At 33.0% G+C, this 27,463-nt stretch overlaps 2 protein-coding genes across 2 annotated transcripts; both read right to left on the reverse strand.

The window, feature by feature from the left end:
• Positions 1–1,472: 1,472 nt before the first annotated feature.
• LOC122585834 (zeatin O-glucosyltransferase-like) lies at positions 1,473–3,066 on the reverse strand. The gene is made up of 2 exons (XM_043757958.1): positions 2,366–3,066; positions 1,473–2,248 (listed from the first exon to the last, which is right to left on the reverse strand). Exons 1-2 carry the CDS (start codon positions 3,000–3,002, stop codon positions 1,473–1,475), a joined length of 1,413 nt encoding a protein of 470 aa, XP_043613893.1. The 5' UTR covers positions 3,003–3,066.
• Positions 3,067–5,167: 2,101 nt separating this feature from the next.
• LOC122594458 (ABC transporter G family member 39-like) lies at positions 5,168–25,842 on the reverse strand. Its single transcript, XM_043766913.1, has 20 exons — positions 25,465–25,842; positions 13,141–13,261; positions 12,978–13,066; positions 12,777–12,861; positions 12,407–12,697; positions 12,239–12,329; positions 10,853–11,753; positions 10,597–10,757; positions 9,962–10,065; positions 9,656–9,821; positions 9,492–9,575; positions 8,936–9,081; positions 8,045–8,377; positions 7,668–7,958; positions 7,147–7,230; positions 6,947–7,080; positions 6,634–6,861; positions 6,313–6,484; positions 5,987–6,241; positions 5,168–5,568 (listed from the first exon to the last, which is right to left on the reverse strand). The coding sequence occupies exons 1-20, from the start codon at positions 25,695–25,697 to the stop codon at positions 5,299–5,301; spliced, it is 4,239 nt and encodes a 1,412-aa protein (XP_043622848.1). The 5' UTR covers positions 25,698–25,842; the 3' UTR covers positions 5,168–5,298.
• Positions 25,843–27,463: the final 1,621 nt, after the last annotated feature.

A 27,463-nucleotide genomic window follows, 5' to 3' on the forward strand; every position in this document is an offset into this window, starting at 1 on the left:
CTCTTAGAACAATTCTCTATTGACAAAACAGTCATTGAAATTGGTTTCAGAAAGTTTTCTCTTTCTAGCATCGACCTGAAAGCCGACTGGTGTATGTTTTGTGAAGGATTTGTTGCCATTTACAAAACAGATTCAAGTTCAATTATCGGTATTTTCAATAATAAATCCTTAAGAAATTAATTACCCAATGTTTATAAAATAAATAATTAATTTCATTAAGGCTAGGATCTAATTGACATGCAACCATTTCATTAGTTGATCTGCTAGAAATGATTACACTCAAAAGGTAAGTGACGAGCAATAATTGCATTACAAGTGCAATTCCTAGTGAGTATGGGACCTACGTAAGACACTCGATTCATCAAGTGATCTTTTGTAGTCATGTTTTGTCCCATCTTTTGCCACGGGTCAAGTTCTCACCGTTTAACTCGCTTTAAGTCGTCCAACTAAGATTGTGCAAAATTGACCACCATTGTGTACCAGTGAATGGGTTTCGCCATGCAACCGCCATTTCACCACTGTGTACCAATGAGTAAAACAACGACCCCATGTGTCCTTGAAAAATTGGATGGCAAATGACTTAAGTTTATTGGGTCATTCAATTGGATATGTGATCAAAAAGTTATGTTTGAAAATTCATGCATATCTTCTAAACATAACATTTAATAAAATCATTTTTATAGTCTTAGCAACACAAAAGAGCTCAGTAGCTCCATTTGAACGCACAAAGAAGCGCAAGGGCAAAGGTTTGCGATGAACGCAATTAAAAACCCGCCCTTTTAGAAGGCTAGCACACTCCGACTTATACCTCTCTTAGAGTTTGTTCAAATGGGTGAGCCGGTGTATCTCAAGGTTGTAAGACTCCAATTTTATTAAAAAATATCTATTTCGATATTGCTTAGTCAAGTTTATATTTTCTCAAAAACAATTTTACATCACAATTTATATCACAATAAATATGCAAAATCATAAACTATTAACTATTAAGCATGCAACGAGTTATGGTAAGCCACCTAAACATGTCACTATGGTTTAATTATGTCTAAATCGGCTCCCCCTTCAAAGAAGAGGACCACATACATCAAGTTGCCTTGATTGCGTAAGCCTTAAACATATACAAAACAATCAATTATCATATAAGCACATAGTTGCTCACTGGAAATTCCAGTAGCTTCACGACCTGTTTAGACCTTTTTCTGGTCCGATTCAGACTTCTACCAGAACTACAAAGTTTTAGCCATATGTTTTGAGAATCTACACTTCAAAGTACGACCTCTAACTCAATACGGATTAAAAGATATGAATTTTTTAGTGAACTGTCGCAAAGCAGAAAAATCACACGAAAAATTCACATAGTCACACAATTAATTATCCAATTATCTAGCATAATTAACCCTAATGATCAAGATTTCATATCAATATATCTAAGTAAGAATCATGAATAATTTGCATGAAAAATTCATGATTTTAACCTATCTTGTAACATGGGCAACAAATGAGTCCAACTCTAACCGTGTAACACCACCAATCTCCATGGATTGTCGAATCCTATCACCAAGCTCGACTGCCCTTTTCCGTATCTCATCCCCTTCCTTTGATGCCATCAATCGCCTAACCACGTCTTCTATCACCCCCGAATTCACCATCTCCTTTCTTTGAGTCCAATCCCTTACATACATCCCAACATTTAAAACCTTAGTTATCAACATAGCGTTGCGTGGCTGATCAGAATGCATCGGCCACGCAAGAATAGGAACACCCATGGTCATACCCTCCATACTCGAATTCCACCCACAATGACTCATAAATCCTCCCGTGGACGGGTGTCCCAATATTTCCAACTGGGGCGCCCAGTCTACTACCACCAACCCATTCTCTCCCACCCTCTCTTCAAACCCTTTTGGCAATTCAATCTTTCTAACTTCACCTTCAAATATATCGCCTTTATCCGCATCTCTCAACACCCAAATGAATTTGTGCTCGCTTTTCTCTAAACCCAGAGCAAGCTCTTGTATTTGCTCATTGCTAATCGAAGTTGTAGTACCAAATGAAACATATAGGACCGAATTAGGCTCTTGTTTGTCAAGCCATTCAAACAATTTATGTCTTTTATGACTAGAATCACATTTTATCTCAACCGGGTTGAACGGGCCTAGAGGCCAAAGTGTTTTATCATTTTGATAATTTTCTTTTTCCACTAGATCAATGAATTTGCCTTCAATAACCCTACTTGCATCATAAATTGTACCTATAAAGTGTTTGTAAACCCCGTCAGGATAAAAATATAACTAAAAACAAATACGAGTATCAAATAGACCTCAAAAGTACATAATTTATATATAAAAATAAAAATAGATATATATACCAGATGAAAACGTCTTGTAAGATACATCTAAGGAAGCAATAAATTGCCAATCATCCATAGTATAACAATCATCATTAGAAGGAACTTCTTTTAATAACAATTCAAGTTCTTCGTCAAGTTTAAGCTTGCCAGCTGATGCGTCATTCATGTACCAAAAGGAAGCAAAAGCCGAGCAACAATAAAACATATAAGTTTCAACATTATTATCCGCGGCCAACAACTTGACATCTTGAACTACAGAACCCATGAGGGAATCATGGATCACAACCACCCTTTTCGCACCATGCGAAAGGGTTGAGAGTAAGTCATTAAAAGGTTGTCGTAAATGCATTGAAGAATGGAAAGCTGGGATTAGTTGTGAAGGGAATTTGATAGTGGCATTTGGGTCGGGTTGTGGGGATTGAAAGGGTGGCGTTTGGTAGTGATGGAAATGGATGTTGGGAATATTGGAAAACAACGGCGTTCGAGTGGTGGCTTGACGACCGTGGGTGGTGGTGGTGATGACGTGGATAGGGAGGTTATAGGTGGTGGTAATAAGACTGCTTAGGTGGAGAAGCTGGTTGAGATGGCCTTGTGCCGGAAAAGGGACCATTATTATTACTATGTTGTTATTATTGTTGGTTTGTTGTGATTCCATGTAAAAGAGTATGTGTTCGATATGGTGAGAGAGATGTCACAAGATATTTAGTTGTTTCTTGTAGTAATGTAGTTTGTACGTAGATGGTAGTGAGATTAATTGGGCTTGAAAACTGTGGTTCATAAATTTCATATATATACAGATTTGGAAATTCGTACGTTTCGTTTCTTACGTCCCTGGTAAATTTTTGCGTCTAATGAATGTCATTGCGCTTTTAACATTTTACACATTAATTAAAGATTTTGATGATCAGAACTCTTATATTCAAAATAGACGGATGCTCGTGCGATGCGGCGGTTATGGTGGTAGCAATGAAGGTGTGGTAACGACGGCAGTGGTGGCGGCGTTGTGCAACGGTGACGGTGGTGGTTACATGGTGGTGGATGTAAATTAATTGATACAAGAGACGTTAATATCTTTGTTTAAGGGTTGGAGGAAATTAGTCTTAATTTAATATTCTTTGGCAAGCTCTTTTCCCTTTAACCAAGTTTAAAGTCTTTGTCGTAAAATATAATATAAATAAATATCTAAATTTATAGTAAATTAATTAATAATTTTATTATTGGAGTTGAAATTTGATGCATTCTTGCTTCTAATCAAAGTTCTAGATGTAATTTATTATTTAGTAATAAAACTTTGAATATTCTTTCACCACAAGTCATTCAAACCCATTCATGAATATATTCCATCCATGAACCAAATATGAATTGCTCCTCTGAAAAGGTAAAAAACAAAAAGTCAAAAATTATACTGTATTATATATTAGTTACACAAATATACGGGAGAGTATATGACATTGAATAAAAGTTTAAAAATATGCATTGAATATAAGATTAACAATATGCAACCCAAAAAGTCATATAAACTCAAATGTATAAATATACTTCAAAAGTCGTTAAGAAAAATGAGTTTATATGAGTACTATTTAATTAGCTAGCAGAAACATTGACTTGGCAGATTAAATATATATTTTGGGCTCTGGTGATTCTATGGTGTACATAAGGATCGGAGTTATATATCCTAAATTCTATTTCTATGGATTATATAGATCGATATTATTTTTATAGTTGTATTTATTCAGAAATTAATAAATAATGAAGTGGGTATTAAATTAAATCTTTAGTATATTTGTGTTTATATTAAAAAACATGTTTATGTGTATTTTTCTTTTTGTGTGGGCAGATTTTTGAGTAATAGTTGTATTTATTAGACCCAAATTTACCATTCAGAAAGGTTTTAAGGGTTGGTTTTAAGCTATAACAAATTAAATGTAGGTGAAAAATAAACCAACAAGACAAATAAAATAACCAAAATAAATAAAATACCAATTGAATGTTTGAAAAAAATAAAATAATCAATATATATGTTTATTTAGACATTTTTTCTTTTTCGTGTAATGGTCATGGTTAATTCAAATAGATAAATAAACCGGTTGACAAACGACAATAAGTGGAACTTGATTTTTTACGAGCGCGACGTAAGCCAAACTTTTCATTTTTTTTATAGTTCTTCTTTTAATAATAAACTTTAATTTTAGACTAGGTAATATCGAGGTATCGCGGTCACAAATATACCCCGACGTTGTCCATTCAATCAGGTGGATATATCCTTTTCGTTATCAAACAAATCGTCATAAAATATATACGAATTTAATGGTTGCAATTTTCGTATTATCATATTTTATTAGTTATATAAAACAAAATGCTTCATTAGATAAATATAATTAAAGTTAAAGGCTCATTTTACACCATCATTGACCACTATTCAAAGACAATCATAGATTGGTAGCTAAGTAGAATTAGCCGTCGTCACCCTTTTAAAGTTATAAGGGTCCTCTTCAATTACGGAAAATTTGATTATTTTAATGTTAAAATACTCGGAGGAAGTATCCACCTTCACGCATGGAAACTATTCTAGTTCTAGTCTATAATAAAAGAGACGTGTGTCATTTGAAAAACAAATCACTTGTCCATTAATAGAAAACAATCAATCATGTTTTAGCTACATTTGATAAAAGGAAATGATTAATTCTCTTAATATAATAGCTTAAAGATCTTCTTAAATCAAGGGTGAGATTAGGAAAGAGAATTAACGGTACTCATATGTCATCATTTAAAGTTATTAAGAGGATTTTTAAACTAATTTTTTAAGAAGATAAATCATTCTCCTTTGATAAATCATATATTGTCACCCAATACTAATTGACCTTTGGCCTGTTTTACAACCATTGTCTAGCTAATATTTGAAGAGTTCATTGAGAAACATAAATTGATTACATAGAGATAAAACCCAACTATTATCTGTGCTGGAAATTGAGAAATTTGATAGCAAACACGAATGCAAAGAAAAATAGAATGATCCAACCAACATGTGCTAATGCCACCACCGGAAGGAAGTCATACTCGAACCCAAAACTCTCTTTAATGAACCCTTTTACAGTCATGTTACCAGCTCCTGGTACCTCGAACATGTAATCGACCTGACCCAGTTCACCAGCTATGAGACCGTAGATCGTCCAGCTGAAAGGGTGTGCCCAGTAATACCACCTGCACCATATTGGTATTTGCTGCAATATAATGCCCATACTAAGTTTATTAGTAGTTTCCATTGTTATTACCAAATTATCATACTTATGGAATGGATTTGCACAAAAATGCAATGTGCAGACACATTTTTAACGAGATGGACTTGAAGAAATATGCAAGTTTTGGTCAAGTTAGTCCCGGGTCATAAACATTTAAAATCTTGGAAAAACAATACATTTTTCTGAAGTAAGCACGAAACATATAACGACTCTTATATAATTCCTCTCTTATTATGTTGACATCTTCTAAACATTATAAGTAGAACTCAATATAAACCAAAACTTTGGTTAGCTCAGCGTCAATGTGGTCAAATCTTAATAGCTGTGGGGGTTGAGGAAGTTACATTAACTAGTATATGTTGCAAGTCTTGAAGAAAGAAAGGTGTAACGAATGACATACCGGTCTTGGGATGATGAACCCGGAAAACAAGTTCCAAAGGCAGGTGAAGAAGTATATCAAAACAGAGGAAATTTGGGGTGTAGGTGTTAGTGACATGGTCATCATGCCAAATAATGTGAAGTAGATGAAACTCATAAACAAGAAATAGTAGAACCACAAAAACTTGGCAGCAGTCCACTCGAACCCCAGCATTGGGTACAAAAACAAGGCGTAAATACTAGTCTGGATTACGATATATATAGATTCTATGGACACCTGCAGAATGTTGACATTCAGGTTATTATTAATTCATCAGTTATTTGTAGACTTTGTAATTCATTCCTTACCTGGGCAATTGCATAAGGAAATGATGAATACATCCCTGCAGCTCTTTCACGATAGAAAGCTGTTCGCTCCACAGCAACTATAGGTTGGACAGAGTTTGTGTTGATCGCTCCAAGAAAAATAACAATAGCATACAAAGTTCCCAACACGTCTAGAAGATCTTGTAGGTTTTGTCTGCATACCAAAACTGACAGTTAAGTAGCAGATTCTTGTCATGTTAAGATTACCGTTATGCATCAATACTCTTCTCAAATATGGAGAGAAAGGAAAAGAACCAAGTTGAAGTTATGAGAAAATAAATAGGAACACGATGATGGCCGTACATCTTTTCACCCTTTTTGAAGAAAATAGCACCAAATAGAGCAGCAATGACGATGGTAGTAATAAAGCGAATGACGTTATACTGAGGATTTCTCCAATACGACCAATGTTGTTTCCACAAACAAGCTTTGCACTGTATGATGAAAGGTTGAGTGTATTTGGTTCGAAAATGTAGATCATTGGAACCACTTGGAGGGACACTAAGCTCTTTGATTAGTTCTTGATTATCTCTGGAAATGTCACAGAAAGTCAATGAAAACATATTAATAAATACATAGAAAACAGTTACACTAGATAGAGAGGTTTAGATATTACTGATAAAGCTTGGAGTTGGCATAAATCTGAGCATAGTTAACATTAAGCTGAACTTCAGCCAAAGCAGAAGTCACTTCCAGCACCCAAGTAGCAGGATTATAACCATTCTTGATCTTTGGCACTCCTGAAATTGACTATAAATAGGATTTTTAGAGGAAATTTTACTCCAATATTAATATGATCTGGCTTTGCAGACTCACATGGAAATACTCCACAAGCTTGTGAGATTGGTGGCCTAAAGGTCCAGCATAGATAATTTGACCTCCGATCTTCATCAAAAGTAACTGCAAAGTTTATGATCATAGTCATATTAATATCAGCAATATAGCCATCGATCTTTACAGAAATGGATGTAAAACGATAACTTATGAACGGGATGACGTGGGTTTTGCTTCTAAGAGATCAAAGCAGTTAAAATACAGAGCTTATCTATAAGGAAAGAAGTGGAATGCGATGGTTGCCCAAAGTATAAGAATGTCCTAGATCAATTCTGAAAAACACCATTTTAATTATCATCGACTTTAACCTTTTTCATTTCCAGCATATTTTCAACATCAAGCGATTATAAAAAATTTATTCTTTTAATGAAAGGCATTTTGACGTCCAACCAACCAATCAGGTTACAAAAAAAAAAAAAGAAAAACTAGGTCTGACCCATTACCCAACCTGCCAGATGTGCTTATATTGTCACCTCTATCTTTTCAGAGCTTATGATACAAACCTCATCAAAGGATTCAAATATGTCTATGCTTGGTTGATGAATTGTGCATACAACAGTCCTCCCAGTGTCAACTGTGTTTCTTACAGTACGCATGACTATGGCTGCGGCTCTAGCATCCAGACCAGATGTCGGTTCATCCATGAAGATGATGGATGGATTTGCCACCAACTCTACAGCTATTGTCAATCTCTTCCGTTGTTCTATTGTAAGACCATTTACTCCAGGCAGCCCAACGATTGCATCTCGTAAAGGATGAAGCTCAACTAGTTCCATTAATTCATCAACAAATACCTACAGTTCATAGTAATCAAGCAATCACCAATACAATAACCGCACAAATCTATATGCAAAAAAGGCATTAGTTAACAAGAAAATACCTTGCGTGTTTTTGTGTTAACATCTGAGGATAAACGTAGCCATGCAGAGTATAAAAGAGATTCATAAACTGTGACATTCGGTGAATGAATATCATTTTGTTCACAATAGCCGCTAACACGAGCAAATGTAGATTGATTTTTTGGGTATCCTGAAATGAAGACACTTCCTTCAGTATATCCACCAGTCTTCCGACCTGCTAGCACATCCATTAGGGTGGTCTTCCCAGCACCACTAACACCTATAAGTGCAGTAAGTATCCCTGGCCTAAAAGTACCACTAACATCCTTGAGCAATTGCAGTCTATTATCTTTAACCCCTCTAGCCTTCATTTCCTAGTCAAAGAATCATTTATGGTTTTTGTCATCAGCATTTATCACATACAATTACATTTTCTGTAGGTAGCACAGAGATGATAATTTCAGCTCATTTGCATAAAAAATTATAACCTCGGTTGTATTTTATTCATAATGGGTCAAACAGTTTGCATAAAAAATTATAACCTCGGTTGTATTTTATTCATAATGGGTCAAACAGGTAAAGTATAAATAGGCCTAAAACTCAAACAGCTCAAACTGATGACACCAGTTAAACGGGTTAAAAGTCATCTACTGTGTATCTAAATGATCTCAGTATCCTTTTACATATGATTGTGTTTTAAACCATACTAATCATTATATTAAATACAATGGTTAGTTACTAAATTCAAAAGAAGTGTTGGTGGGCCTTGCCAGACCCGTTTGACCCATACATGAAGATTAGCATCCGTCTGTTTTGACCTGAACCCATTATGAGTTATGACCAGTCACCAAACTTGACCAGCCTGCTATTTATGTTTATTGCTTAGACTCGATACAGTTTATACAGGGAAGGGTTTTAAGAAGATTACTAACAAATGGTGTATCGATATAGTAATTGACATGGTTGAAAGCAAGTGAAAGAGGCTGAAATGGCAGAACCATTCCTCTTCTTTCCATACGTTGAGCAATGGCGCTTGAATTGTTTTCTTCTGGGGTGCTTCTCACTTCTATATCAATACCTTCAAATTCATAGCATGTCAAAAGGACGTCTTCTTTAGCTTATTATCCTTCAAATAGTACTTTTTGAACACAGCTAAGGAAATTTGTAGATAAATGCCAAGTTCTTAATTATCATTTATACCCATGTAAAAAATGCATACATACATAAGCCAAAAGATAGAAAAAAAAATCAAAAGAAACTTTGCGCTTATAATTGCAGAAAAAGATGGTGCAAACATAGTCTAAGATTAATTTGTTACAACCAATATCTTTAGGCAAGAGCAATCGTGTGTGTAGCCATAGTATACTTTTAAACGTGCATATATGGTGATAAATGTATCAGTTTCAACTTATTTTTGTAGAAATTCTTTTATCAAGTCGAATATTTTTATTAATGCTATGAATGATGATAAAAGTGGAAGAAGCCCACCTTCATAAGCCTCTTTTCTGTTACCGTTTTCCGAATTATTTATGTCCTTTTCCTCTCTGATAACCGGTTTAGCATCACCAAGAGCTAGAAGAAAAGAATTTGTAGAGTCAAATTCTAAAGAAAGAAATGGGGAAAGAAGATAAGATTTACTGCAGGTAACCTACGATTAAGAAAAGTTAGTGCAACGATAAATAGGACGTTGAAGATAATTGAGAAGCCAATGAGAGTCCCAAGACATATCCAGAACCAATAGTCCTCGGTAAAAAAGCTTCGTGATTTAAGAAGGGCTTCCCCAACAGTTAATGCATTGATCCGGGGATCTATATTTGGCTGCATCAAGGATACTTCATTATGTCACAATAACAATATTCTTAATTATTTACTTCTAGACTTCCACATTCATTTATTTAAGAAATGTAGTAAACTTAACCATGGTTGAAAAAAATACTTAAATAAGCTAGAGAACTCACCGTACTCCATCTTTTGTCAAGAAACTCATTTAAAACCAAGGCATTCTGTGCATACATCATAGGAGAAGCATAAAATCCCCATGATATCCATGCCTCACTGTTATCTGAAATTGAAGATTGTTGATTCAGTTTTCTAAATTATGTTGTCTAAATCTAGGAATGGTTGTGTTGTCTAGTTCACTAGAATTCAATTATCGGAACAAGTTTATTTGGAATATAAGCAAACTTGATGGCCAGGTCTGAATCCTATATATAGAAGTCATAGACTACATTATTTGGTGAGGAGGTTGAGAGAAAAGGAGAAGACTACTGAGAGTTTTTTTGTGGGTCTCCCTCCGTCCATGTCTGTGTCTACGGGTACACTATAATGTTGAGGGATCCTCCATCATTGTAATCCAACCCGTTGAGAGTTGTGAGGATATTTAAGAATGTTGTAAGGATATAAGACATGTGATGGGTCACTTATAATCAATTTATGTTAAAACGGCCAAACGGTTAAGGTTGAGATATCTTCTGTTGAAAATTATAACAGTCACAAAAGAATAGTCAAGTGTCAAAATAACTAGTTTTGTCCTGTTACTCAATCCACCCGCCAGGTCATTTTTCCCCACATAAAAAGTGAATAAAAGTTATACCCTTAGCCACTATGAACCCTCCAAGGGTGACTATAAGCAACATGGTGAAGGCACCCAATGTATTTGAAAGTACTTCTGTTCTTGCAACAGCAGCAATCAATCGAAAAAGGGCAAGCGCCATTTGATGTATGGCAAAGAAGGTCAAGAACTGCTGAGTGAATCTGAACAATGAAACTGTTAAATATCAATAACAAGTATAATGATAAATAAATAAATATATAAACTGAGAAGTTATTCATGCTCTTGATATATTTACCTGGTGACGTCTGGAGCATACCCTATAGTGTAATATGTAAGAACCACCCAGATTGCCGATTCCATAATAGATAACGGGATTCTAAGTATCCAAATGGGAAGGGCAAAAGCCCAGGCTGGATACAACAATGAATCTCTTTGTTTATAGAAAACCGGAAGCCTCATAACTGTCAGTGCAAGCTCTGCCATCCCATTAAACATTACAATAAGAAGACCAAAAAAAAGTGAACCGAAAAATTTCCCCCCATCTTCTAAGCTTCCAACATGCATCTCAGTTCTGAAAAACATAGCCATGCTTACCAATGACATAAATGTCAACTGGAACGTTTTAAATATGTACAGAAAAGAGTTACGCTTTGATAACAACCACTCCCTATCAAAGCATGCTTTCAGTAGTTCAAGATTAGATACTCCATACTTTTCTTTGGCCAAAACATCTGGATGTGTTATGGATGTATCGTAAGGAGTATGAATATCTGTTTCAAGTTTCTGTCCGATATGAAAAGACTTAAAAGCCCGTGAAAATTCAGGGATTGTAACATATCTATAGTGTTCGTTTTCCTTAAACCAGTATTGTTTTTGGTCTTTCTTTGAAGTTACCTCTTGAAGAAAGTCAGCTACCCCCTTCCTTTCTGGGCACTTGAATCCCATCCATTCAAAAAATTCAAGAACATTTTCGCAAGGACCTTGATACACAATCTGACCTTCTGACATTAATATGACATCATCAAAAAGTTTGTATGTCTCAGGGTCAGGTTGTAAAAGAGAAATAACCATGGTTAAATCCATTACATGAACCATCTGTCTTAAGAACTTGGTGATGCGCCAAGTAGTGGAGCTGTCAAGACCAGTTGATATTTCATCCATGAAAAAGACATTCGCAGGCCCGACTAACATCTCTCCTGTACCAAGTTTTTTTCTCCAAAATTTAGCAACCAGATAATGTTGTTAGGTTCATTATTTTGTATGTAGTTTTCTACTTTTTGTTTATTTATGCAAACATTGTGGATCGGTGGGACTTCTGAAGATGTAAAAGCAGAGGTGGCTAGTTCAGAGTGCGAGTTGAGTAATGGGTAATAATGAGTAGCCAAAATGGGTGATCATTAAGTGAGAGCCAGGATGGGTCAACCGACCTACAACCACTACTAATTTAGTCTACACTGTTTGTCTCTTAAAGCAGATTAACTACAGTATAAAATAAGCTTCCAACAACAATCGTTCATATATTTCTGGAGATAATCTACACTTTTTAACAAAAGTTCTTCGTAGGTTTGTATATATTTGGTGTGTTTCTTCATAGTTTGATTATAATGTCACATTGTCACCTCTATGAAAAGAAGGTTTAGAATGATGAAAAGTGATATGTTGCAAACGAGATACAACGTACCAGTAGTGACACGCTTCTTTTCTCCGCCGGAGATTCCTCTTCTCATTTGATCACCAACCATAGTATCGGCACAAGCTTCCAGACCAAGTATCTATTGAATGAAAAAGCTCAAAATGAAATTAAAAGCAGCTAATGTTCAATTCATTTTAAATTTGGTTACTGTAATACCTTGAGAACATAATCAGTGATCAAATTGGTTTCTTTGCCTGAGTGTCCAGTGGCATCCATGAACGAACCGATATCAGGATCAACCTTGGTTCCTTCCTCTTTATCCATCTTCAAGAGTTCAATAAGTTGCTTGTATCTTGGCCCAACACCTAAACATCGTCCTGAAAAATCTAATGTCTCTCTCACTGTCATCTCCCCAGTATGAAGGTTATTTGGACTTATATAAGCACATGTTCTTTGAGAAACGAAGTCAGATAGTTTTTGGCCGCAATATGTGACATTTCCAGACACCTGCTAGCCACCGTCTAGTAGTGAACAAACGCAACGTAATTTAAAACTACCTTACCCGATTTGAAAAGAAATATCTTACTTTTAAATCATGGCCAAGTTTCCCAGCTAGTGCTAGCAGCAATGTGGTTTTGCCCGCACCTGGTGGACCTAAAAGCAGTGTCATCCTGTATTTAATCAAAATATTTGATACAAAAATGAAAACCGGAAAAGAAAGTTACAAAAATCTAAGCTAGATAATGAGATCATCTAAGAAAAATGTGAATAAAACAAAGTAGTATACCTAGATGGTTTGATGATTCCACTAATAGATTGAAGGATCTTCACATTTCTCTTCTTAGAAGGAGTCAGACCGATCGATTGCAGTGTGCTCTACAAGTTTATTTCAAGTATGAGAAAGGTAGATGCACAAAGAGAAAATGAGCAAAAAAAGTTCATGTATGCACCTCAATTGAATTAAAGGTGACATTATAGAGAGACGGAAGAGCCCTATCACCAACATAAGCCTCTCCTTCAACCGATAAGTTCTCATATCGTACTTCGATCTTTGGTGTCTCAGTCTCAACCCTACACATATCAGTTGTTTTAAGCAGGTGTATGTACATATCTCATATAGCAACATTACATGTCTAGTATCATTATCCATATAAACTTTGGGCTATTGCCTCCTTGTAGCTCTAAAGGAAAAAACCTATACATATATATTATGGTCTTTCCATGGAGACAACAAGCTAATGTTGACACAAGAGCCATTATTTAATTATGTTTTAATGACACATCCTCAATATGCAAAGAAATACTTTCTGCTTGCTATTTGAACAAATAAGTTGTTGGGCGTGAAGAATAAACAACCGTTTAGTGTGCTCGAGTCGCAGGTTGCCAATGTGTCAAGCATGGTGCGTTCGAATTGCACAAAGCCAACCCGTCCAGTGGGTCGCGTAGATTAGGAATTCTTGGAAGTTAAGTTTGTTTCTTAGGCCGGTCCTTATAGGTGTGTCGGATTTCCGTTAGACGCCACACCCAATTTGGACGTTGTTGGCAGGGCGGCGTCTAAGGCCGGTGTCCAGCCGTTTATCCCTATTGTAGACGTGCGTACGAAGTGGTTGTGGGGCCCAGTTTTGTGGTTGTGCGGCCCGGTTTTGTAGTTTCCGTTGCAATATAAGAAAAACGAAAATCGTTATCAAAATAACCGTTACTTTTGAAGCCCCCACTCCTCCTCTGTTTTTCTATATTTTAAGTTTTTCTATAAAAACACCACCATTTTACATCATTTCATCGCAATTCACCCTATATACTTTGTCTCTCAAATTTTATACATTTTACATTATTTTTACCCCATTTCATCACACTTTATTCAAATTTTATAGAACGAATTGCATTTTTGGTCCCTGTGTTATCACTGCATTTGCATCTTTGATACAAACATGTGAAAAGTGACGAAACGTATCTCTGTGATATCACACCTATTGCAATTTTGGTCTAATTGTAACATGCCGTTAGAATCTAGCCGTTAATGCCCTCATGTGCGTCTCACGAGCGGGGTAATTGAGTCATTTACACCCTCCCACCCATATATATACCAGAAACCACCCCCAAACTCACTTTAATCGGGAGTTCTTCCCAAAACATTTATCAAATCCACAAATTTCATAAACAAATCCACAAAATCATCAACTATTACTAGAGGAAAATTTGTAATGGCTTTAACAAATCAACAAAGTCATCAGCTCCTGAGTTTTTCTCTCTTTGAGTAACTCCGGCCGGCCACCACCTCTGCCGCTGGAGCAGTATCCAATTTTGCCACCACCAGACCACCTTCACGCTGCTACATGACCACCGGACCACCTCTTATTTCTTCTTTCTTTTCTATATCATATATATTTATACACATATACAAATCAAAAGTGATATCAAATCCACGGTCATAGTGATTCCAAATCTTCTTTATTTATTTAATCACTACTTCAATCTAAACCCACCTTAGATCTGGGTTTTCGTTGTACCCGAGGGATGTGGCAGCTGGTGGTAACGATTCGTGGTGGTGGTTTCCCGGAGTTGTGACACTGACAAAAAAGAAAGAGGGAGCAAAGACAGATGCCCCTTTATCTAACGGATGAGTGATGCTTACATCAAATATGGTAGGTATCCATTTGTGTGGGGAGAGATCGCTGGATATCAAAAATAATCAGTGGCCGAAAATTGCGGAAATTCACTTGAAAAAGGTATATAGATTTAATAATTTTCACACAAAAAGATTAGATAATATTTTTTTCTATTTACTTGGAGATTCTTTTTGGGTGAAAGTAATTGCTTCTAATAATGGATGTGTTGTTTTTTGATTTAATTGTGAAAGTAATTGGTTGTAATCATCGATGTGTTCTGTTTGGTTATGGATTAACACATAATGTATATGTATATATATATACCTTTATTTTGAGAACCCATTTTTTTTTGTAAGAACCGTGAGAACTCCTAAATTTTATATTGGATCACTTGTTTTTATTGTTCATTAACATGTGAAACGTTATAAAAATATATGTTGTACAATAAATTTTTTTTTTCAAAACCTTATATAAAGTCGTTAGTCACATGTGAACAGAAAATGTGAACAAATATATAATTTAAGAGTTCTCATGATTCTTACAAAAAATAATGGTTCTCAAAATAAGGAAACTCTCTCTCTCTCTTTCTATATATATATATATACATTTGCGATGGAAAAACCCGATTGAAGTGAATCTGGGGTGGTTTCTGGTGTATATATATATGGGTGGGAGGGTGTAAATGACTCAATTACCCCGCACGTGAGACGCACATGGGGGCATTAATGACTGTTGGACAGGTATGATATCACAGGGATACATTTCGCCACTTTTCACATGTTTATATTAAAGTTGCAAATGGTGTGATAACACAGAGACAAAAAATGCAATTCGTTCAATTTTATATTTTCTCTCTATCCACAAAAATGCCTAGAAAAAACACCAAAAACCTTTCACAACAACATTCATCACAACCGTCGTCATCTCGAGTGTAGATCAATGCCAATTTTAAAGCGCTTCTAACCATGGGATCTCCTCCATCTATGTCGTCTTCAAATGCGGTGGGCCAATTGAGCAACTATGGTCTAATAAACACATCGTATTCGAACCAGTTAAATGAACAAATTTAACAAGGACAACAAGAATAGTTGGAAAAACAACAGTTTCAACAATTTCAAACGGCACAACAACAATTCCAAAGGCTAGCTATTGATACAGATCCTCAAACGGCACGAACTAGTGTCGTTTCAGCAAAGGAAGATGTCGACAAATTAGCTGCACCGCCCAAACTATTGATTAAAAGGGGGAAAGAAATGGTGGCTATACAAAAGTGGTATGTTGCGAACAAGGTTAAAGAGGTTTAATTTAAGAGAAAATGATTATGACAGCTCTATGCGTTATCATTAGTAGCTTATTACATGCATAAAAACTAGTAATTTATACATAAAGAAACAACTCCTAAATTTTCGCATGACAAAGTATAATCTTTAATGCACTCAAATAGTCTAGTAAAAGTCGTCACTAATAACACTCTAATTTAATAAATAAATTTTGTTTTATAGAAAGAGAAATGAGAAAAAGAATAAAACAATTTCGTTCTAAAAAAACAAATGTAAAAGGGAAATGTTCGTACGAAAAATACTCTTTTTAATCAAATTTCAGTCAAAATATTACAAGACAGATATCAATTAGGGCTGTCAATTTCGACCCAACACGAACCTAACTCGAAAAAACAAGGTTAGGGTTGAGTATTTTTGACCCACCAACCCATCAACCTGATTTTTTATGGGTTTGGTTCGAGTTGGGTTGTTGGGTTGTCAGGTCGACCCGGCAACCCGATATCTTTAAAATAATTGAGTTATATATAATAACTCATACTCCATATTACACTAATCCATACGCCTCATTCTCATTTTCAATATTTCTAACCTAAAGTAACTTCAAATCTGAAATAAGAGGAGGATTCAAAATTTTGTGAGATGATAAATGATGTGGAATGAGACGGTAAGTTTATTAACATTGTGTAAAGTACTAACAATACCCTCGTATTTCTTTCTTTCTTTCTTGTACCATTCGTTTTCAGGTTATACCATCAATGATAAATCTTTATATTGGTTGATTTGTCATATTTTATATTTATATATATTTGCTTATCAGGTCACATGGGTTGCGTCATGGGTTGGCGGGTTGTGGGTCAGGGTTGAAATTTCTGACCGTAACTCAACCCATGCGTCATGGGTTGGCGGGTTGTGGGTCAGGGTTGAATTTCTGACCTGAAACTTTTAGTGGGTTGGGTTACGGTCGGAGTTTTTCAACCTACCAACCCAAACCTTATACAATCTTATTTATTTTAATTTAATATTTTCTTTATATATTTTATCTTTAACCATATCATTTATATATGTTCATAGTGACAAGTTTTTTAGTTAAACATTTTTCTAAATTTTTTCGCTCCTTTATCTGTCTTTTTTTTTTTTTTTTTATGGTCGAACCTCAAATTATTATTTATAAAATTAATATTTTGGGTAGCTCATCTATTGATTGTACTCGTAAGAATTTATTACCAAATAATGATCACTTTTGAGCGTACGATAAAGGCACTAGTCATATATATAGTACGAAGTTACTAGTATTTATTATCCCAAATTCCCAACGTTTTCATTTCCTTATATAAAAGTATTTATGTAATATATGTTGCTATGATTGGTTATTTACTATAATCGTATCCACACGATGCTATGTGTTATGTGTAGTATGGTTTATAAAAGAATTTAAATTTTGGTGTGGATCTACTTTAAAAATATAATACGTAACTTTAGTAAGTTCATGCCACATGCCAAGGCAATAGTGTTCGTCGACCGGTTATTGTTGGGTTTGGATTATGTGACACACGGGTATACATATAATTATACAGATATTTTGTGCTTTTCATATATTATTGGAATGGAATTGAATAGTGAAAGAAATGATTGTATAAAATGAATATATATATATATATAGCATATATAAGGTGTGATTATTAAAGGAGTTTAGATTATCCGCATCAGTTCAGGATATCTTTCTAACAAACATCCTAATCAACATGCTACGTCAGCTTTTCATCCATTCTTCCCACAAACACTTTTTACCCACAACAATAATATATTTATCCTTCTTACAAACAACCAAATAAATTACAAAGTAACTTTTGTTTTTGACTTTTATCTCTCCTCATTCTTTCTCATCATTCTCTACAAGCAACCATGGATGGACATCCTCCATATCACCACCCACATCAATAGTCTTTCTATAAACACCCTCCATGTCACCACAAATTTTATATGGACATTCTTGTTGTGGATGGTCTTATGTTCTTAATTTATTCAACACGTTACTACCGATCATTTTTTTTTTATTTAAAAAAAAGACCGATCATTTCAAATACTATTGATGTTGATTATCTTCTTAGATATATGAGTGTAATTTTCTATCTACATTTTTACGTCAACTTCATCCTATATGTATTATTCTTAAACATATATACAAAAAATCTATTGTAACTTGTTGACGTAGTGATCTTTGATTGTGTCACTTAATTAAATCTTTTTTTCAGCTACATAAATATTATTATTAAAAATAGATGAATATATATATATATGGTAAAGTTATTTTGATAATTTTTTTTGCGAGAACTTTTGAAAACTTTTCAAATCAAGTCCAACAGATGATTGTTCTTTACATGAAAATTGTTTTTTAATTGTTTTCTGAATAACTTATGTGTAATTTTGAAATTTATAATTGTGTGGAGCATGGATTATCATCCGTTAAACAATTATGTGGAGATTTTGATTCTTAATCACATGTGCAAGAATATTGCTATGATCACATGTATGCAAGTCGATCACATGTAATCATAGCAATATTCGTGCACATGTGATCAAGAATCCAAATCTCCACATAATTATATAACATATAATAATACATGCCTCCATACAATTATAAACTTCAAAATTACACATAAGTTATTCAGAAAACAATCAAAAAACAATTTTCATGTAAAGAATAATCATCGGTTGGGCTTGATTTAAAAAGTTCTCAAAGGTTCTTGCACAAAAAATGGTTCTCAAAATAACTTTTCACTATATATATATGAAAAGTTTCCTTATATTGAGAACCATTTTTTTATAGGAACCATGAGAACTCTTTAACAAATGTTTTTTTTGTTCATTCACATGTGAAATGATATAAAAATGTCTGTTGTTGAAGAAACTTTTTGAAGAAACCTTCAAAATAGCATTTTGTGAAAGAATTTGTTCACATGTGACAAACGACTATATATAAAGTTTTGAAAAAAATTTCTTCTGCAACATATATTTTTATAACGTTTCACATGTGAATGGAAAAAAAAAACATGTGATTTAATATAAAAATTAAGACTTCTCACGGTTTTTTTAAAAAAAAAAAAAAGTTTTCAAAATAAAGATCCTCTATCTATGAATAGGAAATAATATTAAGCTCAAAATTTATCATTAAAAAAAATATTATTAGGAAATGAAAATACAGCTCAAGACGAGCTGATTAAAGTGATTTTTGTTAGTTTTAGCGATCGATAACTTTCTCCTACTACTTCGTACTTCCATAAAGCGACAAGTGTGTCTTTCATAATAAATTCTTAACACATACTTCCAACTAATTGATTTAAATGGGTTTCTATAAATTAAATATTAAATATTATTACTATACGAGTATTTAGTAATTAATTAAAATTAAATAGGTGTGCCTATGAAATGTTCGTAGCTACAAAAGAAAATATAAATAAGTTAACAGAATGTCGTGGGAAATTCATGTATACGTATCTATATCTATAATCTATATCTATAATTTCCCTTATAATGCAAACTGAACCATTTATTCTTAAGCAATTAAGAAATTACCCCTCTTCTTTTTACATCTTTAATTTATATATCACATGCTTAATTAGACTAAGATAACATAACATATCTATATTATTCTTTGTGAAATTATTTACAATATAAATCTCTTAATTTTTAAAATAATTAAACCAATAATTAATCAATAACTTTTACATTAATAATACATCTCTACCCCATTGTCGACGCCACTGCCAACACTAAACACCGTCGCTGCATTGCGTGCGGTTACCATTCTAGTACAGTAGTATACAAAACAACTACATTTACAAAGTTATAGTAGTCTTCAGTAGGATTTGTTTTTATATAAAAATAAAGATTGATCGACCGACCGACACAAAAATAGAAATGAAGTACTTCATTAATTATTTCATGCAATTAATTGTATAGACTAGAAATGGTATATTAGCATATGATTAGAAATCGTAAAATTAAAATTCTGGCATACAAGATACATTATAACGGCCGGGAGATGTATGGATATATAATTTTTATTGTGTTAATTTGGTCTTTAATTTACTACAGAAAAATTAACAGCGTCATTTTTTGCTCGCTCGTCTTTTTTCTTTTCACGTAAAAATGTGGTTCGAGTAAAACTTTAGTTTTTACTTTACATTCTAGAATAACTGTATAGGCACATGCATTGTAACTTGATTGATGATGTGATATATATGGCGTATTATGGTCTAAAACTTTTTTGGAATAATACTACGTCGATTCAAATATGTCCAATCAATATAATTGGAAGTTTACTTTTTACAGTGTTTTTTGCTTTTAAAAATATCCATATTTAGGCTCATCTATTCGTTTGTCTTGATATATATGTGGTGTAAGGTCGATCAATTGTAGCTAGACAACTTTACTAGTATTCATAACCCATCATGACGAAGCTACACAATAAAAGAGATGATAAACATAATCTTTTAAGATATTTTTGTAACAACGTTCAAATAGAGGACACCCTCTAGAGCATGTACAAAAGTTTATTACATTCATAAATAATTTACACACATTTTATATAATTAATTATTTTTTAAATTCAAAGACTATAACTCAAAGTATGAATCTTGATGCATGTACATAGTAAACTCGATCTTATGTATATATCACCTAGCTAATTTACTATATTTTCATTTCTCTAGATATTATTAATTAGAAAGAAAAAAAAAGTTAATGTGTTATATTAAAAAAATGACAATAGGGTTGTTTGAATATATAGAACATTTTATAGTAAGGATTGCCGAACCATATCTATAAAAATCAATGCGTGTTTAGGTTACATGTGAGTATGTGGCAAAGCAGTTGAGAAGGTGAAAGTTGATTTCTCTCATTTAATGAAACCATGATAATATATACGTGAACAAATCTAACTACATACTTTTCGAAGAACTACAAAGGATAATACATACACTTGTAACATGGACCTAAACATTATTATATTATAATTTATAAAATTATAATAATATAATAATAATATTTATAGTAGTAACCAACCTTTGTTTTGAAGTTTAAATTTTAGCAGGTTTTATGGGATGGAGATTCTCTCAAGTTACTTTCAATTTGAGGGGTTAAGTTAAAAGTTTCTTAGCCTTTAGATGAAATTTAAGGGTTAAGATGCAATAATGATCTTTTAATCTTGGTCCTTGATTTTCATTCAATGGTCAAGATCCCCTCAACTTAACTCAAATTGGAGTTTCAACTTGAGGGAATCCTGGTCCGTTTTCATGTCTTTAGAAAGAAGTCCGGTTTCAATCTTGGCCGTTAGTGAATATTTAAGATTATATTTCGTATAGTTTACGAGTATATATGTCTTTTTTTACCAATCAATTAGTTAAATTAAACAACGTAGTATTCTTTATGTGACCCATCCTTTTCATATCATCAATTAAGGCTCAGATATAGTAAAGACTTTCAGAAGGTCCCCCATCTCCTTTTCCAAATTAAAACACTCAACATCGTACAAACGCGACATTAAGTAGAAGTATTCAATGTAGTTTAAGATAGATAAGAACATGGTTAGCTTTCACATTGTGACTATTTTGATCGAGTATATGTAAACTCCGTATAATTATTATATTTTTACATATGACGCTTTGTTAAATTAAAAATATCATATATGAATTGACAATTTGACATTAATATATATAAAATATATAAATAAACTAAACCTAATCTAACTATCTAATAAAACAAATCAGTCTTTCTTTCTTTCCTTAAACTTTATGTCTTTGGAAAATCAAAAATATTCTTCTTTCTTTATTCATTAATTTAAACATCTTCATTTAATATATCTATAATACCCTTTGTGAAATAATTTAAGGTATAGATCTCTCAATATTTAAAATAACTATAATATCACATTTAATATCAATTACTTTTATATTCACCACCATCGTTGCCCATCACCGTCCCCACAACCGCTCCCACCACCGTCACCACTACAGCCTCCCCATTACTACCCCCACCGTCGCTGCATTGTTCGAGCATAATTCTAGTTTTTTTTAACTAAAACTGGAAGCTTTTAATCTCATTAACTACTTAGTTTATTATCAAGATTGAATTTCAAAATTAACTACTTAGTTTATTATCAAGATTGAATTTCAAAATGTTAGGAAGTTCTTGATCGGTTAAACACTATCAATTTCAAAGTTAATATTTTACCCTCTCTTAGGGCCTGTTTTGTTTTTGTACTCGTTAGGTTCTGAATGTATTAAGTGACTGAATGTATAAATAATGTTTGTATACATTAAGTAAAAAATAAGTATTTGACGGTTATTTTTGTTTATTAAGTCAAAAAAAGAACATGAAATTTAACTGAATGCATTATGTTCTTAATTATTAAGTCTATTATAGAAAAAAAGAACAAGGTCTCGGTATATATATATTGAAAAGATGTATTTTAATTTGAATCATTTGTCACTCAATTTAGGCTTAAATTTTCTTAATAACCAGGTTCCGACTACTATAAAATGGCTTGTTTGAAAAAAAAAAAAAAACTTTGTATATACCAGAACTCGAACTCATATTTAAATTAATGAATAAGACTCCAAGACTCACCCACTTAATTTGGGTTCTCAATTCATGATCGAGTTACTGCATCTCCACTTTAATATCGTGTTAAAATCAAAATTGGCGACATCAATACGACTGTGATATGTCCAAACTATATTTAGAATTAATTTTCCAATTAAAGGCTTTATTGGTAGGAAATTTTGCCCGTACAATGCATTCTATGTAACAACATAACGTCTAGTGGTGTTGATCGAACTCTTTAAATCATGGTCATTTAGAAGATGACTCAAATTAAAAAAACCATCAGATATCATTCATAATTTCTAAAAGTAAACGCAACGAAATGCCCAAAATCTTAAAAGAGCATATTGTATATATATATCTCTTATTTTGTTTTTTAAACGGTCAAGGAATGTAGCTTGAGTACCCATAGTTACCGAATGGTGAAAGGCGATCCTTACCCGCACCCACGTAACACACACAACGTTAGGTAGCCAAAACACAGTGTCTCCAGATCCAAAGAACAGCGGCGACAAAGACTCGCTACGTTGTTAAACAATCCATTTTGTCTAATTGGGGGACTTGAATTTCCTCAAGCACTCCCCGTTGCTTTACTTGGACTGTTTGTACAGTTAGGGCGCGTTTGGTTCACATAATGTTTTGATAAGGAATGAAATTTGTTAAAGGAATTAGATTCTGAAAGAATGAAATTTGATTGAAAGTTTTTTGTTTTTTGAAAATTCAAGAGAGATAAAGAATGAAATTTATCCAATAACGTCCCAAGGAGTAGATATTCCACCAATGAATGAATGTTTACATTCCAAACGAATGAAATTTCATCATCTTTTGACAACTAAACGTAATTTAATTTCAATTCTATCATATTACATCAAAATATGTGAACCAAACACGACCTGTTGCTTTACAATTGGACTGTTTGTACAGTTAGTAATTAAACAACTACGAGTATTTGCATCATCAACTACGTGTGATCATCATATATATAATCCTAACAATATATAATGATCGATCTACGGGATTTTGCCTAGCATGTTCTCATCGATCAGGTAATTAGGCACCTCTGCTTTGAATAATTAATCTTTTGTTGTCCTACTTCACTTGTTTAATATCTTTATTACTTCAATATTTATGTGCGATGTATGATTTTACTTAATTTTGCTCATTAATTTGCTGCGTAGCTAGGTTTTTAAACTTATAGTAGTGTTTTTTCTTTTACTCGTTATATTTAATATGATATTTTGGTAGGAGAAGTTGTAGTTTTCTTGATTGTTATTTTATTTTTAAGTATAGCAATGTTATATATATGTTGATGTGTTTATCTCTAAACTTTATTTGTTGGTTATTTATAATGTACTAATTATTATTTTTCACATGATATTTATTTATGTGGTTATTAACTTCAAGTCTAATCATGTTTTAGTTATGTATTGATTGATATATATATATATATATATACTAGTGATCAGGTCCGTCCAATGGACGGGTAGTCTCAAAATATATTAATTAAAGCTAAAAAATTAGATTTTCAAATATATTAAATAGATGTACCGAAATCAACTTGAAAATTTGCTAGTTGAAGAGCCACTCCATCGGTCAAAATACTCCAAAAATTATCCGCCCAACGAAGAAATATACGAAAATTAACTCCATATGAATATTGATTTCAGTTTACCCATTTTTTTTCAACTTTAGTTAAATAAAAAATTTATAGTTTTTTATATTCTAAATGTGTAAACTATATATATAAAAGTATAATTACATATAAATTAGGTTAAAGTGTAAATTGGTGATGGAAAATCAAAAAGTGTAAGTTAATTATTTTAAATTGGGTTGGTGATGGAAAACTAAAAAGTGTAAATTAATTGTTTTAGATTGGGGTTAAAGTGTAAATTGGTGATGGAAAACCAAAAAGTGTAAATTAATTTAGATTAATATTAAGAAAAATTAGAGGATTAATAAGGAGGGAGGATTAAACTCAAGGAGGTGGATTAGGGGTGCCAAGTGTACCCCCAACCCCCTCTTTTAGTTATATTATAGATAGATATGGGGAAGGGAAGGTGGTGCTGTTAGGCACCTAAGTTGGGTGAAATCTCTCTCACATGCTAATTTTTTAATCCATGAAAAGCATGGGGGGCCATCATTTATTCATTATAAATTATGGATTAAAAAATTAGCATGTGAGGGGGATTTCACCCAAGTTGGGTGGTGCTGTCTCACACCTTCACTTTTCCCATATATATATATGGAAGAGAATATGAGGCTGTTAGACAACCTAAGTTGGGTGAAAAACCCTTTACATAACTTTTTTTTAAACCATAAAAATCATGTGGCCAAGCATTTATTTAAAATATTAAAATATTGGTATGTGAGAGTTTTTCACCCAAGTTGGGTGCATAACAGCCCCATGCTCGCTTATATATATAAATATATATATATATATATATGGGCTGGGTATTGTAAAACAAGTATTAAAGTAAAACAAATAAGATAAGATATTGACTTTTAGATCATGGTTAAATTGATGCACAATAATTCACGAAGCAACTGATGTACGATGATTTTCATGATACACAGTGATTATCACTGAAGAAAAATCTATTATTTTTTTTATTTTATTTTAATTAATAGTTGTTATATTTTACCTAATATATATATATATATATATCTTACAAGTCTTGAATATTAGATGTTTAGTAAATTCTAATCTTCATGAATGTCAATAAACAAAATGCAAGTTAAAGAAAAAACAAAAAAGGTTAATACTACAAAATGACCTATTGTGTACCTGTCCATTCTTTGTCTCAATCTTGTCAAGAACTTAGCATGATCTTCATCCACAGCCTCAAGTAGAGTACTACTATTCATTAACTTCTTATCATGCACACCAATTATATCTCCACCACCGCGGATATGATCTCCATCATCACGGTCATCGTGCTGCCAACCACGATAGCCAAGCAAATCACCTAGTTTCGAAGAACCACCATTGCGGTCCTTCATTGGAACCGCCGTTACCATAGCTAGGGTCAAGATGATGGCCTGTTTATATGTATGACAGCGGTCAACGGGTCATGTTATGTAATATATTTTAGTTAGTGATATTGCGACACGATGGAAAATGATGTTTTTATGTAGCAATGGTAGCAAGTCACAATGGAATAATATGGTGTCTCTTATTTATATAGGCAATGGTATCTATATTTGTTTTGGGGGCATAGGCGACCGTTTGGTCCTGTTAACAGGTAGTTGTATATACATAATATATGTCATGTATATGTACTTAACTTTGTTGGCTAAATGTTCATGTGATCTTCGTTATTTTTGTAATTGTAATGTTTTTAATGATATAAAATTTGTCAGGGAAAATTTTTTCTTACTAAAAAAGGAAAAATAATAACAATAATATACTTAGTTTATTTTTTAGTAGATAGATATGGAAGCGGTGCATTTAATATTTACATCGTTTCACTTCTATACATACTTTATATAAAATAATTAGTCACGTTATAACACAAAAAAAATAAAAAACATACATTATATGGACGGTACATTTAATTTTATGTTATCTCCATTCTCCTATACCTTGATCGATACGAAGTCTATATTAAACGACATATATATCATGTTTCATCCAATTTATTAATGCCAATCTATATTACATCTACTAATAACAAGAAAGATGATAACCACTGCCAGCCGGGGCATTTTTTGGAAAGTTAGAAAAAATTGTTGGTTTGGAGACATAGGATCAAATTTTAATTTTTTATGGTTTTGGACATTATCTTTTAAGCGTGTGGGCATACGTGTTATTACTACGCGGTTTCAACTTTCAGCATATTGTCTACCTTGGATGTCACCATTAGGGTTCAAACCATTAACAACTAACATTTGTTGTTCAAAAAGAAAAACAAGAAAGATGATATCCAAAAATTATTAGTTACTTTGAATACATGTAGAACTAGCGAGGTTCGGGTCTCGCTTTGCGGAACTTCAATTGTCGTGTTGATATAACTTTGTTATGGTAATTTACTTGCGTTGAACCTATTTAAAAAATCCAAAAAAAAAAAATTTCGAAAAAAACCAAGTAATAACCTGAAGAAAAACAAAACGTTTGTGTGAGAAAACAAAGAAAACCCGCATCAAAAAGTTTGCAATGTCGATTACATACATTTAATTTGTGAAAGAAAACCAAAAATCAAAAATAAAGAAAAAACAAAATGTTTAGTAAAAGTTTCTAATGTATTAATTGAGAACACAAAAACAAAAACTATGAAAAGAAACCAAGAAACAGCCGAAAGAAAAAACTCAAATGTAGTCCGATATGGCAAAATTCATATAGTGATGCGAGGTATAAGATAAACTAATAGAAGAAAACACAAAAGCAAAAACGAAATACGCAAAAAACCAAGAAAAACCAAAAAGATTGGAAAAAAAAAAGTCGAGCGAAATACGATATGGGAAAATCCGAATAATAATGCAGGGTTAAGATGAACCAATAGATAAGTGTCCATTGGATGGTGTCACTCATAACTTTTATCTTTAATGATATTACAATTACAATTTGGTAATTTAAATTTTACTATAAATAGGGTTTATATACTAAGTTTAAGCTAGTTAGAATGTCCCTCTTTCTTTATAAGAGGGGGGAAAGGAAGGGGGAAGGGGGGAATTTGATTTACACACATCTCATCATTCTATTGTAAATCAAAAATCACTTGGTTATTAAACAAGACTAAATTTCAGACATTTTTTGTTCTTGGTGTAACACCCAATCTTTATGTTCT

This window comes from Erigeron canadensis, chromosome 1 (assembly GCF_010389155.1).
Source record: "Erigeron canadensis isolate Cc75 chromosome 1, C_canadensis_v1, whole genome shotgun sequence".
Taxonomy (NCBI): Eukaryota; Viridiplantae; Streptophyta; class Magnoliopsida; order Asterales; family Asteraceae; genus Erigeron; species Erigeron canadensis.

What these genes read in the sequence shown, in the direction of transcription:
- LOC122585834 (XM_043757958.1), bottom strand. Translation starts at nt 3,002, where the DNA reads ATGGAATCACAACAAACCAACAATAATAACAACATAGTAATAATAATG. An exon ending in TTACAAGACGTTTTCATCTG is followed by an intron (nt 2,249 to 2,365) that starts GTATATATATCT and finishes AACACTTTATAG; the next exon opens with GTACAATTTATGATGCAAGT.
- LOC122594458 (XM_043766913.1), bottom strand. Translation starts at nt 25,697, where the DNA reads ATGGTAACGGCGGTTCCAATGAAGGACCGCAATGGTGGTTCTTCGAAA. An exon ending in TCACCTTTAATTCAATTGAG is followed by an intron (nt 13,067 to 13,140) that starts GTGCATACATGA and finishes ATAAACTTGTAG; the next exon opens with AGCACACTGCAATCGATCGG. An exon ending in GGTTCATCATCCCAAGACCG is followed by an intron (nt 5,569 to 5,986) that starts GTATGTCATTCG and finishes ATTATATTGCAG; the next exon opens with CAAATACCAATATGGTGCAG.